This window comes from Protomyctophum parallelum, assembly GCF_964188405.1.
Source record: "Protomyctophum parallelum genome assembly, chromosome: 3".
In the NCBI taxonomy this organism is placed as follows: domain Eukaryota; kingdom Metazoa; phylum Chordata; class Actinopteri; order Myctophiformes; family Myctophidae; genus Protomyctophum; species Protomyctophum parallelum.
Genome location: NC_139698.1, coordinates 18,991,029 through 19,006,022, shown reverse-complemented (window position 1 = coordinate 19,006,022; position 14,994 = coordinate 18,991,029). Strand labels below are relative to the sequence as shown.

Below are 14,994 nucleotides of genomic sequence, written 5' to 3'. Positions count from 1 at the left end.
GAGCAAAGTGATTTCTCCTTAAGTTTTCAGATGTATTGAACCGTTGTTTCACAAACGGTAAAAACAGTATGAAAGTATGAAAAACTAAAATATATAGATGAATTGGCAAGGATACGCCACAATTATACAATCCACTTCATAGAGCACATTTAAACTGCACAAAATGGCATCTTTTTCATCAGTCAATATAGATATACTGAACATATTCTATTTAGAAATATATTATTATTAGTTTTTTATGATTATGAATTGAATACCCAGGAAACAAAAGGGATCACTTGTTTCGGTGATCCCTTTGGACGTGTGTTTGACTGTACCCTGTAGGCTGTACTGATAACATTTATGCCAATAAAGTATTCAATCAATCAAATCAAAATCATCAAAAACAATAATGCATGTGCGCCCACATGGCAACAAGACATGGATCAGATCAACGACAACAAAACATCAGGAATGATCAAAGTAAGGCCATAGTGTCTTGAGAAGAGACCTGAACAGCTCAAATGGACTGGGCACATTATATTGCTGCCGCCGCAGCAAAGGCACAATCACCTCCAGATCTTAAATCAGTTAGGCCATCGTCTCTCAGTGCGTCTGCATGATTGTCACGTTGCTGCCGGCATCGATGCAGAATTGTGCACGGCCGAATTGCGATGCATTGCTGAATCGGTTGTTTTTGACACTACTTAACCGACGACATAAATTGCATTACAGTAGAGATAAAAGCATGGATGTTTGAAGTTAAATAAAAGAAATACAAAAAATTACTTCATTTCTTTAAAGAAAAAAAAAATGAATCAGCCGATACTTTTATCAGCTTAAACTAGACACAGTATAGGTTTGTCAAGTTTTAAATTGCGCTGCCTGGGCTGGGGTCACCAACACGTCCTCAGGCTCCGGGTCGCCAAGAACGGCTCGGCTGGAAAACACAGAAAAGGAGAATGCTGATGTGTTTATTGTTTACTGTTTACTGTACGGCTCTGTACAGGAGGCAGAACCTCCTATAGAAGACTTCAAGGTCTTCTAAAAGAGGGACTTCGGGCGACTGTGTCTGAGCAGGTCTAATCTGGATAACTGCTGGACCGCTATACGCGGTGTCAAATGTCTTGTATATTCTGCCATGGCTGTTTTCACACTCATACACAGTAACTGTTTTATATTTTCTGAAATATTTAACTTTGGGCTGAAACTCCTCGCCAGACTCCTTGCCTACAGAGCCATGCTGTAGTGTAGTGTAGTGTATGTATACACATAAAAAGAATGTGACTTGGGAAATGAAACTATACTAGAGCAGATTATTTGTAGGCCATTTTGTCCTCTTTCATTCTAGTAACTTCTGGCCTGGAAAGACATTTCCCCCAGATGCCTCTTATTTTTAAATATTGTTAGTGTGTGCATGTTTAATAGAATCTTACTCTCTCTCTCACACATAACATTCAGCCAGCCAACCTAATCGATAGGAGCTGTACAAGCTATTGGCTGAGGAACGATCATGGTTGTAGATCAGTGGACTGGAAACTGTATGCCATGCTTCCTCACTGTATAGCGATACATTCACACTGTACATTCAAGACACTGCTTCCGCTGCCACCCTTAGACGATCTCCATATATGGAGTTGACCTGTTCTGACATTCCATTGTGTTGGTCTGACCTCATCGCACCCTGTACACCCAAGACACGCTCCATAGGGCAACGTCGCTTCTCGCCCTCGGGCGTCTTAGCCTACTGGTAATAGGTTCTTTTGGAAGTTGGTCTTTTGTAAGGTTCAGTTAAGGATGATTATGGATTGAATAGGCAAAAAATATATATATTCGTGAGTATGGTTTTTATTTTTTAATATGGAACAAGCTTATCTCACCTCTTCATTCTCAGATGCAGTAGAACTAACACTCTGTGGAGTAGGAATGTTACTGTATGCAGGACTATTGACGTATGGAGAACCAGGGCTGTTACTGTACACGCCATCAATAGGGCTGATGATACTGGCATGGACGTACAAAACGTCCTGGGAAGGGGACAACATATCCTGGGCAGGGGACACCTCCATTCTTCGGTCTGGGGTCTCCCGAGTCTCGTCCTGGTTGGCTGCTGGCAAAACACACACGCACAAAAGGAGCATGTTCATTTTATTAGGCAGTGTCAATCTAAGACAGAAGTACCTCCAATCCTCCCTAGATTTTGTTCCATATCACAACCAAGTCAACGGGAGGATACCAATGAAGCTAAATTGAGCTCTTTTACCCCTCTCTGTGATCTCTCGGTGGCGCGTGGCTTTCTCGTCGGGGGAGAGCCGCTGCACGATGCGTTCCATGCATTTTTCCAGCACCAGGTTGCGGGTCTGATACTGCACTGGGCACTCTCGGCATTCTGGACATTCATTTTTCACTTCACGGCACTTCCTGATGCAGAAGCTGCAGAAGCTGTGGGCGCAGTTCAGCATGACTGGCTACATGGTGGGGAAGTCAATTAAAACGCACATCATTGTCAGTGCAAAGAAGAGGGTTTGTGTAGGTTTTCAGAAGTACTTAAAAAGCAAGGACAGTTTCTGAAAGCCCATAGTATAAACAGAATAAAGGTGCACGTGTGTATCTATCTATACATATATTCTACTGGTTCAATCAAATGTTTAGTTCTCCGTTCAAGATGTTTGAGGTTAACAGGCTACCACATTAAAAGGATCTGTGAACAGAAAGGGGAAAAATATGAATACGATGAATCCATATGTGGTGAGATATGCCATTCTTAAACTGATTAACACATGACTTCATCGTTACCTCTATGAAGAGTCCTTTGCAAACGCCACATTGAAGTTCTGCCTCCATTTCCTCCTGGGTTTGTTGTGCCTGCTCCTACAGGAAAAGGAATAAGACGGTACAATCATGGGCATGGCTCCCATGTGGAACTCTGAAACGTCTACATTTGAACTGTTTATTTATGTCCACACAGGACACACATATTATTATAGAGGCAGTATGGTTACATTTCATTTACAAAATCATGACATGTGTTTTCATGTAGACCCAGTCGTGTCACGGGGCTAAACTATGTTTCTGAAAATATTATAGGTTAGAAATAATCCACCACATTAGCTTTGGACAGACAGACAGACAGACTGACGGACGCACAGAAGCATACCTTTGTCTCTTCTAGCTGCTCATCTTTGGCCCGGAGATGCTCCTCGCGGTTAGCCAACTGTTGCTTTACTTCGTCTAGCTATAATGGACATTGCAAACAAATGGAACAAAGCAAACAGTATAACATAATTGCATAAATATAAATACATACATTACACAAGGCTACATAGTACATACAGCATGAAATTAACAGATTTGGATCATTTCTATAGAGCGTCGCAGTCCCTCCCCCTTTCAGAACGACGAGTGGCCCAGGAAATTAATCTCAATGCGTTTTTCCCATAGGCTTTTCTTAAAGTATTTATTTAAAGACGGTTATGCCGCGGACAAAGCCAACTCGGATCGTGACAAAAAGAAAAAGTGCCCTTCTGGGCACAGGTCTCCACCAGGATAGGAATGTAGGACATTGCAGCTTGCCTTCATCTGGTGGTTGGATAAAAGGGCAACAAAAGTAAAAAATTCCAGGCAAAGGTTCTTCCTTGGCCTCTAGGGAGTTGGCATACAAAGTTATCCACAGATCCGTGCAGTTAGAGGTAAAAACACTTTTCGGCCAGTTATAGCGCCACCTTGAGGCTGAGTTGAAATTGTTCATGTGGCATTTCTTCCTCGGCCTAGTGGGAATGTGCGTGCACAATTTCACAGAAATCACGCGATGTGTTCATGATTTGCAGCATTTTGTTTGAAACTGAGCACTCCTGTGAACTTTGGAAGCCAATCTTAACCAATCAGGATGGAGTCTGAGAAATCTGAAAGACCAGTTTCGACCAACTTGTTTTGCACAAAGCGGCCTCCTGGTGGCGCTATAACAGGCCGTTCTGGAAATTTTGGGGCAGAGGTTCATCGTTGGCATCCAGGGAGTGTGTGTGCAAAATTTGGCATCGACCGGGTTAACGGTGGCCGAGATTAGCTGCTCACGGACACACACACACGGACGGACGGACGGAGTGCAAAACATACTCTCCCCCCATGCCTCCGGCCTGGTGGAGACAATAAAGGCTAGCCTGACACTCAGCCTGAATTTTCATTTCGTTTCACTCCATTATTCAGTCTGAACTCCCTCCCTACTACAACCATTTCTGGGATGGGCGTTGCCAAAGAGGCAGTCTTCGGTGATTGGTTCATACCAACCAATCAGAATAGTAGGAATGCAGATGGCATTGTGTCAATCATGTGGCTATGGCTAACCCGTTTGCTAACCAAACAAACACAGCCAACGAGCGCTACTAGTATGTAAACAAAAGCGGTAAAATATGTCGGATGATGATGTTTATAAAACCTCTCGTGTCTTCAAAGAAACTATTTATCATACGTTGATTTAATAGCCAGATTGATACGGTCGTGAGTTACCGCAGTGGGGGCAGCCATGTTTGTTTGTGTCTGGACGGCACTGTTGTTTGACGTCATCGAGTTGAAACGACGCTGATTCGTCGGTTGGATTTCCAACCGAGTCTGAGACCTCCTTCGGGAGCGTCACCAGACCCTAAATCGCCTGAACATAATGTTTTAATGTGGCTAGCAATTTAGGGGCTGGAGCCAGGCTAAATAAAGGCAGGAGACAACACTATTTGTTTTGTTTTTCTTCTTATAAATTATTTGATCGGCCCAAAACATTGTGTTCATTGTCATGATTTGTCACGATCCGAGTTGGCTTTGTCCGCGGCGTAACCGTCTTTAAAAAAATACTTTAAGAAAAGCCTATGGGAAAAATGCATTGGGATTAATTTCCTGGGTCACTCGTCGTTCTGAAAGGGGGTGGGACTGCGACGCTCTATTAGCATTCAGATACAAGCAGGTTGGCTACCCAGGGCTGGCAAGTTTTGTAAGTCTATCATATTCAATTGGAATAGGATATTGTAAAAAAAAATAAATAAAGAATGTTTTTCTTTTAATTAAAGGATACCGGGCTAATTATGCATGATTATAATTGTCCTCTATAACTAAGATGTACATTTTAAAACGTTGATGATGTCATTTGTCCATGTGTGGTTTTAGCCCTATGGGATTTATGGAATGCATAATGCTAATAAAAAGAATCCTAAAGTTAAAGGTATATTCAGTGATTTCACTTAATTCAAATATCACTTATTTTTTTGTTTTGTTGTGATAATCCTCCCTACTATAGAGTGTGCTGACCATATAAGGAGTTCCTCCCTGTCCCCAGTTAACCCCTGGGGGACAAAAAACCTTAGGTTTCGTTTTTGACTCTCTATCCTGATTGGACGAAAGGCTGGGTCCCACAGCCAAAAACGAAACCTAAGGTTTTTTGAGTGAAATCACTGAATATACCTTTAATATAGTTAAAATACTTTTTATTAGCACATGCATTCCATCAATTCCATGGGTGAAATATGAACGATTTCGTTCATAAAATATTTAAGGTGTTTTAAACAAATTATTGTATAGAAATTAAAACGTATTAAGGCATATTTGGCTTATTAGCCAGAGATCCTTTTAAGGTTTTAAAAAAAGATAAGATGAGAAGCAACATGCAGGCTATTTTCCATTTACCTCCAGCATGGCTTGTCCCAGGTCTAGTTTGAAAACTCTTTCCTGTTTGGTTTTCTCTGCCTTTGAAAGAAAGTTAAAAACAAAAACAAATTCACTCCCCAATGGATATAAAACACGAGTACTTTCTGGACAAAATATAGAACAAAGATCAACAATATTCCTTACATGGAAGACTATTCACACATTCAGGTTCATCAAATAATTGAATGTTCCCCCATTTAGCTGTGAATTAGTCCAAATTTTTTTTATTTAGTACTTGTATAAGTAAGTATACATGAACAAACCATATAACATTAAAAAAAAGTTTAAACAAGAATATATTCAAATCAGGCTCATGGTCAAATAAGAAAATATGCCCGAAGTTGCATAACTTTCCAGAATCAAAATCGGAAAATTGAATAAAGACAGAGTTGACCTTCTTATTTCATTTTGTTTTGTTAAATGAGAGAATATCAATATCTATAACAATGTATCACTACATCTCTACTGACTTCTAGATCCTCACTTTCTGTATGATAACTATTTATTAAAAAAAATCCATTCTATTCACCTATCATAGCTATATACTGTAGTATTTATCGTGAAAATGAAAGAATGTGTGATAAATATGAAATATTTCTGGCTGTATTAGAATGCCTCCGCATGCCCTACAACGTCCTACTAGTAGTCCCTCTCACCTCTAAGGTGGTCTTTAGACGAGAACGGTGTTCATAGAAAACGGCAAAATAAAGTATCGTTTGCTGGTGTCCCTTTAGACGAGAACGGCGTTTTCAGGAGGTGAAAACGCAACAAAGTGAAACTCCCAGAGTGGAAATCTTTGAGAACGCCGTTTTATCCCTTATCCGTGTAAACAGGCAAAACAGTGAATCCTCAAAACGTATGACATCATGGCTCACGTTGGCTCACAGCGCATATGTTTATTACATTGATGCAGAGCCATATATGATATAATGGAGTTCCTAAACAAGCCTCCCTCCTCGCCTACAAAGCGCTGCTCAATGCCATAATTGTGATAGGCGGCAGCCGTGGCAGCAGCGTTTATGTAGCCTAATGTATTATAAAATATATAACCATCCCGTGGCGCGCTCTGCCTGCATGCTCTGGGCTGCCTGTCAGCCTGTCTGTCATCTCGATGCGTTAGTAGAAAGCAGGCAGCGAGCGACGGCCACAACCACGCTGTGTTCTGGAAGCGTCATTCAAAACTCAATAGGGTTGCGTGAAGGGGGAGCTACCTGGTTCTTCTTCTTATACGTGGGTGACTGGTCTATTTGGCAGCCCGTTACCGCCACCTAGCGACATTATAGCGTTTTCATAAAGTGTGCGTTCTCGTGTAAAGAGTCAATAAAAATGAGAACGCAACAGGACTTTGCTGTTTTATCTGGAGACCGTCGCCGTCTAAAAGAGGCCTAAGACTGGCCTCTTTCATAGCCAGACTGTAAGAAAACATACCGGTAATGACAATGACGACTACTACAGAACTACAGAAGCATACCTTTGTCTCTTCTAGCTGCTTGTCTTTGGCCCGGAGATGCTCCTCGCTGTCGGCCAACTGTTTCTTTACTTCCTTTAGCTATAATTTACATTGCAAACAAATGGAACAGATCACGTCAAACAGGATCAATGCAAACTATGCTAATAAAAAGAATCCTAAAGTTAATATAGTTAAAATACTTTTTATTAGCACATGCATTCCATCAATTCTGTTTGGTTTTCTCTGCCTTTGAAAAGAAGTTAAAAACAAAACAAATCACCCCGCAATGAATATAATAAATTAGTACTTTCTGGACAAAATATAGAACAAAGATCAACAACATTCCTTAAATGGAAGACTATTCACACATTCATGTTCATCAAATAATTGAATGTTCCCCCATTTAGCTGTGAATGACAGTTCTGGAGTCAGTTATTTATTTTATATTTATTTAGTACTTGTATAAGTAAGTATACATGAACAAACCATATGACATACAAAAGAACAAGAAGATATTCAAATCAAGCTCATGGTCAAATAAGAAAATATGCCTGAAGTTGCGTAACTTTCCAGAATCAATTCTCCGTGTAAACAGGCAAAACAGTGAATCCTCAAAACGTATGACACCTTGGCTCACATTGGCTCACAGCGGATATGTTTATTACATTGATGCAGAGCCATATATGATATAATGGAGTTCCTGAACAAGCCTCCCTCCTCGCCTACAAAGTGCTGCTCATCAGCGATGGTGAATGTAAAACCATGATGTAAATAAAATGCCTTAAATGTGATAGGCGGCAGCCGCGTTTATGTAGCCTAATGAAATAACCATCCCATAGGCGTGCGCACAACCTGAACCATATTGCTCACGTGCACGACTGGAGTGTGCAGCAGGTGAGAATGGCTGTGCACGCCCATTCATGCATGTTAGCGTGCGGCTAGTTAGTTAGTGTTATCTAGTTGTCCTTACTGTCACACACAAGTACTCTTACAATTTGAAGAGTAATTGTCTTCACCTTGTGGCTCTTGGGGTGAAACTTCACCTCCCAGTTCTATTGTGTGTGGGATTTGGTTGGTGTCGCCAATATAATACTCACGAGTGTCCTGCTATCCTTGCGTTGTCGCTTTTGGGGAGGCTCCGTTACCTCTGATATCTCTGATATCTCTGAGTCTGACGACTGTTCTGATGAGATTTCTGAACAAATCGAACAAAACATAATTAGTCTGATATTGTGTGTGGTCTTTCACTGGTCAACGTAATTGCTGAATAATGCATAATGCATATTAATTATGTTTACAGCATTGGAACTCACCGGATCTGTGTTCATATTCAGTATATATATATTCATATGCAGTGTTGCCAGGTGCAGTGTTGCTTGTGTTGCCGTCTTGTGAAAGCCTGTCCTCCTCGATGTCCTCCTCCTCCTGAAACCGTTTAACAGAAAGCTTGTGAGCTTCAACGGACTCGGGCGGTTTCTCGAGGCTTACGTAATACTTGTTTGTTTGTATGTTATGGTCCATAACTTACATGTTTACATGACATTTTTTAATACGTAATATACATACTAGGGAGTGGGGACATATAACAAATGTAAATTGGCAGTAAATACGTTGCGTATTTCACGTCCTAACTAGAGCTATGCCTTAATGATTTCATCTATCTTTGATTTCTTCTGATGTATCGATGATTCATTTTATATTTATGCATACAATAATTTTGATATTACGTAATTTTTTTATATTTTTAGGCTTATTTTGCCTTTATTGATAGATTGATAGAAATGGGGAGAGAGATGGGGGGGGGGGGGGTGACATACAGCAAAGGTCGTTGGGATCGGGACTTAAACCCGCGACATGCTGTCAGGCTGATTAACAGCCTAGGTGGCCCGGGGCCGACCATTTTTAGACGGACGGACGGACGGATGGACGGACGGACAGACAGACAGACAGACAGACATGTGTAAAGAGCCACAGTATGGCTAGTGTGTCAAACTGACATATTGAGCCTATATGACACACAGTGTGGCTTCCCCCCAGTAGGCTACCTTTACATTCAGTAGATCCTGTGATCTTTTGTGGCCAGATGTAATTTCTTGCAGTCTAGTAGGACTATAGTAAATAATAAAATAATAAATCGCTATAAAGTTTTGTAAAGAAAGAAAGAAAGCAGCAAACGGGAAAGAATTAACACTCATCTTTTACTTTCTCTAATAACAACCTAAAACATGAACCTTGGTTGAAAAAAACTAAAGTTGTCCTTTAACCTCACAGAAACGATGGCTAAACCTAACATCAAAACCACCTCCACATCGACGAAACACAGGGAAATAAGAGTCTGATGGGACCAGCCTAACACAGCTATGATGTATGACTCTCGACATTTGGGCAAGGTTTCAGTGCGAGTTGTGATGCTCAAATCCTAGAGACGAGTTCTGATTATGCTGATAATTCATCATATCTACAGCAGGTTAATTCCACCGTGACAGATGGGACTCAAAAGGTGGCAATTTCTTGAGATAAAACCAAAGTAAATGTATTCAGAAATTGAATGTAATGTCTATTTTCCTGCCGCCTCAATTACAGTATACAGACATAATATCTAATGTAATTATGTTGTAATACCTGGTTCTGCTGCTGCTGGGCCTGGGCCTGCTGTTGGTTCTGATGTTGTAGCTGTTGGTTCTGGTGGTGGTAGTGGTGTTGCTGCGTCTGTTGCTGATCCTGCTGGGCCCGGGCCTGGGCCTGCTGCTGGGCCTGGACCTGCTTCAGGGCCTGGACCGGTTGCTGGGCCTGGGCCAGGGCCTGATCCTCCTGGGCCAGGGCCTGCTCCAGCTGCTGGGCCCGGGCCTGGAACTGCTGCAGGGCCTGGGCCAGGGCCTGATCCTCCTGGGCCAGGGCCGGGGAATGGGCCAGGGCCAGGGCCAGGGCCAGGGCCAGGGCCCGGGCCAGGGCCCTGGCCAGGGCCTCTTCCAGGGCCAGGGCCTCTTCCAGGGCCCGGGCCAGGGCCGGGGCCGGGGCCAGGGCCAGGGCCGGGGCCCGGGCCAGGGCCCGGGCCAGGGCCCGGGCCAGGGCCCGGGCCAGGGCCAGGGCCTCTTCACTGGAAAGAGAAAGTCAGATGAGTAGGCAGCAGACAAAACTGTTGCAAAGCATTGAGGGCCCGGGCCAGGGCCGGGGCCGGGGCCAGCAGCCAGGGGCCAGGGCCTCTTCACTGGAAAGAGAAAGTCAGATGAGTAGGCAGCAGACAAAACTGTTGCAAAGCATTGAGTGATTCAAAATGTGCCAATAACACACACATGCCAATATGTCAGAGTAAAGGCTCATGCATACATTTTTGGTGATAGGTTATCACCGTTTTAGGTGATAGCTTATCACCTAAAACGGTGATGAGAGTTGAGGCCATCATACTCGCGGTGATGTCCTTTGACCCCGCCTCCCTGTGGTTTACCCAACTTCTAGAGTCTAGAATCTAGACCAATCAGTGAACGGGGTGATAGCTCCAGAGTGAAAAGACTTGTCTGATACTAAAAACAGCTAGAGATGGGTCTGTGTCCGCGGTGATAACTGATCATCACCGCGACTGACGTAATGGTGTAGTTTTCCAACCCTTTAAAAACTACACGCGGTGATAAGCGATCACCAAAAACTGGAGTATGTATGAGCCTTGACAGTTGAAGATCATGACATGTACCATTATTTATGCCCATATACATGATACCCAAATGAACTTGGCCTAAAAATATGGAGAGACAGCGAAATCCATTCACACACACACACACACACACACACACACACACACACACACAGACGGACCCCCGTGGACTACCGTGATCCCCAGGGGTCCACAGACGCTCAATGATTACAGTATCATTACAAGTACAAGGAATGGCAATGAAATCAAATTGTATATAAAATATTAATTTTGAAGGAGTATTCATTTTTATTGTCTTTATTGTTAGTTACAACATGCCTACAATAACTTGAAGCATTTTTTTAAAGGTAATTGCAAAAAAGGTGCCATAATCCGATTAATCGTTTAAATAATCGCCCGATGAATCGATTATGAAAATCCATAATCATGTCTTTTGCCATAATCAGGTAGCTTTACAACAAAGCTGTATTCGGCTATTCGGTATTCGGTTTTCGGCCAACTGTTTCCTATATTCGGTATTCGGTTTCGGCCAAGAATTTCCCTTTCGGTGCATCCCTAAACTTTACACTATGACGTATGATGGTCATGATCAATGGCATTTCATGTTTGAGTTAGGACAAAGTTTGTGTTTACAGTACGCACACTAAAAACGTGTTTGTAAACACAAACATTGTGTAAACGCAAGATTCCTATACAGGATCTCCTTACTGGTCAACAAAATCACCTTGAAGACCCTAACAGGAGCCCTAGTAGGCCTACAAGGTTTCTATGACTATGCATGCACCTCTTCAATATAAGTAATATAATATAGCCTTTCCACAGGAGTATCTTTTTATATTTTTCCAAAAAGAATACAAACAGCCAATAGCATATTACAAAGTTATCCCCCTCACTGGGGAAAATTCTGGGAGGAAAAACGGGCACGCACCGGGGTGAGTCTTCCAGTATTCGTACCACAGCACTTCTAAGGCCCTTAAAACAAGGCTCCAGACTTCATATATATTTTTGTATATATATTTTTTCCTTTTTAGTATGATGATTTCCTGTTTTTAGCTAAGAGTATATTGTACGTCTCTAATTGTTATTATGAATTTAACATGGTGGGCTCTATTGTAAACAAGTGTAATAGCCTATTTTTTTTTAATATATATATATATTTTATCCCACGATTTTGTAACCCATTTTTCACCCCTGTGTCAATTATCTAATGTGATCCTGGGCTCTACACACCCTCCGCCAACATAGTCCCCATAAATGGGGGACAAGGGGAGAGCAACGGACTTGAACTTATTGGACACCCGAGTGTCCAATAAGTTGCTCCTTTACACCTGACAGGGGGGAGTTTGAGTTTCCCTGGTTGGACGTAGCGCGTGGAAGGAGCACGTTATTCCAACCAGTTCCTTTCCCCTCCATAGCCTATTTTATGGTGTAATACTTTATGGTGTCGTCCACAGTTAACAGTTTTGTGTTGAGTTGTGCTTGAAATGTTCTCCAATCTGTTAATTCATCAATCGATCGATCAAACATCAAACATTGAAGACAAAAGTGAGGACGCAAATTATTGTGATTCAAGCCAGAATGAGATGACATAATGATGATAAGAGCGCCCCTCACTATTTTATAAATAAGATTTCAATATGAACATAGATGACGTCACACACTTCGTCACACGGTTAGCTCGCTGGCTAACCGTAACTAGCATGTTAACATTAGCCCAGTGCAGACTGCTGAAAGAAAAAGGAAAAAAAGTCTCACATTTGTGTAACTTTTTGTCGAAGCGACAAGCTGGTCCACCACTCTGGTCCGGGTAACTCCATGGCCGAGTCTTATTTATGTATTTTAACTTTTATAAAACTGGAGGTTGGATGTGTTGTTGTCGATACTCAGTGCTAAACTGTGCTACTGTATACTGAAAGTGAAAGTTAACCCAGGCGTGAGGCGTCTACCGGCTCCGTCTCTTTTGCAAATCTAGAACTTCCTGTTTGAGAGCTAGCAAATCTAAGACATCCGGAATAAAAGTAACGTTAATTAATAATTATTACATGACATTATTAGTATTATTATTACATTACAGTTATTGTAAAGACACACATTATGTTTCTGTGTAAAAAATAAGCAATTAAATAACGTAAAAAAGTTATCAAAATGGATAAATGCTATTCACTGTGTGCATGGATTTTATAAAGTGGACCCTCCGCTGCTGCTTAGCGGAGGGTGTGGTGTTGTAGAGGAGGTCTCGTTCCCCGGACATGTGCGTATGTCACACTAGTCGATACGGGTGTAGGCCTACTCTTATTTTGAAGAGATCGTCTTAAATTTGCTAGCTTAGATTTGCCAGAAAAACAGTGCCGCGTCTACCAACCGCTACCAACTCCTTCTTCTTGTTGGAATTTGGCGAATGGAAAACGTGTTTCATGGATTACCCCACCTGTCCTATAGGCAAGGTGCACGTTATTTTATTGTTTTTTTTAGACTGAGTGTAAGAGCCATATGATGTCTAGTAGTATTGTAGTGCTCATTTGATGATGTCACCACAGGGCGTGGGCTAGACCCAGGTTGCTTGGGTATTTAATGGGCCCCAATCAAGCAGCAGGTGTTGCTGATTGGCAGAGGCACAATGTTTTTCAACTGTGTTTCTTTGAGCTGTAGTCATGTATCCTGAACAGTTTATTTATGTAAGTATTTATTGTATGCTGAGGTGACAGATCAGCTAATAAATATCTTTGTTTGTGAACTCAATGGACAAGTTTGGACTTTCAGTTTATTTGAGCACACGTCTGAACATCCTCCTTGCCGTCAGCCAACCACAGTGTTCAAGCATAGGGCTTGGACACTACATTAAGTTGAAAAACAGCCTTCTTTCACTGAAGATTTTATTTTATTGGAAAGCAAATCTAACCGGAGCTCGTTTGGACAGTTGGACACGCACATGCCGTGGCGTGGCGACGTGGCATGTGTTGGTGTTTGTGTTGGAGAACTTGGAGTGGAGTGTGGACACTGTACGACGGACACGACAGCAGCTGTGTGCAGCGAATGTGATCTTCTGCAAGGGTGTTCTGCTGTTTGAACATCAGATGATCGTTACAACCCGCACAGAACTATTGGGGTTCTTACCGGGGGACATCAGCACAGCGATCTTCTGAAAGCTGCTCCTGCTGTCATTGGAGGTGATCGATTGGCGATTGCCACCCGGTCGGAGCCATAGGGGCACTTACCGGGGGAACTCAGCAGCAGCAGCCTGCACAACAGATCATCTGGGCCGGATTGGACCGCGCCCGGCAGACCCAGATCTTCAACACTGACCAAACATCAATGTGCGGTATGTTCAGCGGCACGACGCCGACACAAATGGATCCACGCCACAAAGTTTTCATTCAGAACAATCCTATCTCTCCTACAGAACAATCACTACATCATCCTGTTTGTGTTATGTGCATGGGCAGTAGACATGGAGCGGAGCAATGTCTATGACTGGGGGAAAGGGGCACACCGAAACTGTCCTTTCCATAGGGGAGAGGCCTGTTTTTGGTTGCCTGTGCATAGGGCATGAAGCCAGAATTTGGACAGGCCCGCATTGGGCTCACTCCTCATAAATACAACCCAAGAGGAAGGAATGGGGATTGGTGGAGATGCCAAACTGCCAAAATCAGAACCTTTTGCATTAGGCTACATCAACTTGTATCTTGTGGCCATACAGGGGCTGGCAACAAAGGCATTTTGTCATTTGTTTTGTACCGAATGGACCGTCCACAAAAGACCCGAACTAAACTATGACTTTTTTATGAAGCCAGTAAGATACTGATGAAATGATTTTAATGATCTATTTAAAATGTATTTTGATTTTGTTTGGTGTTTTGTTTTCCATGGCTCTTTATAAACTGATTTTTAATAATTGCACTGTCTTCTGCCATTAGCAATTAAGGGGCTGGTGTAAGAGCCATATGATGTCTAGTAGTATTGTAGTGCTCATTTGATGATGTCACCACAGGGCGTGGGCTAGACCCAGGTTGCTTGGGTATTTAATGGGCCCCAATCAAGCAGCAGGTGTTGCTGATTGGCAGAGGCACAATGTTTTTCAACTGTGTTTCTTTGAGCTGTAGTCATGTATCCTGAACAGTTTATTTATGTAAGTATTTATTGTATGCTGAGGTGACAGATCAGCTAATAAATATCTTTGTTTGTGAACTCAATGGACAAGTTTGGACTTTCAGTTTATTTGAGCACACGTCTG

General features: G+C 42.3%; 1 protein-coding gene across 1 annotated transcript; it reads right to left on the bottom strand.

Annotated features, from left to right (window-relative positions):
* Positions 1–857: 857 nt before the first annotated feature.
* Positions 858–13,694, bottom strand: LOC310856574 (uncharacterized protein; the record flags this gene model as incomplete). The annotated part of the gene is made up of 11 exons (XM_083762046.1): positions 858–919; positions 1,860–2,089; positions 2,243–2,447; positions 2,776–2,850; positions 3,137–3,214; positions 5,644–5,703; positions 7,136–7,213; positions 8,212–8,309; positions 8,428–8,539; positions 9,737–10,211; positions 13,663–13,694. The coding sequence occupies 11 exons, from the start codon at positions 13,692–13,694 to the stop codon at positions 890–892; spliced, it is 1,473 nt and encodes a 490-aa protein (XP_083618172.1). The 3' UTR covers positions 858–889.
* Positions 13,695–14,994: the final 1,300 nt, after the last annotated feature.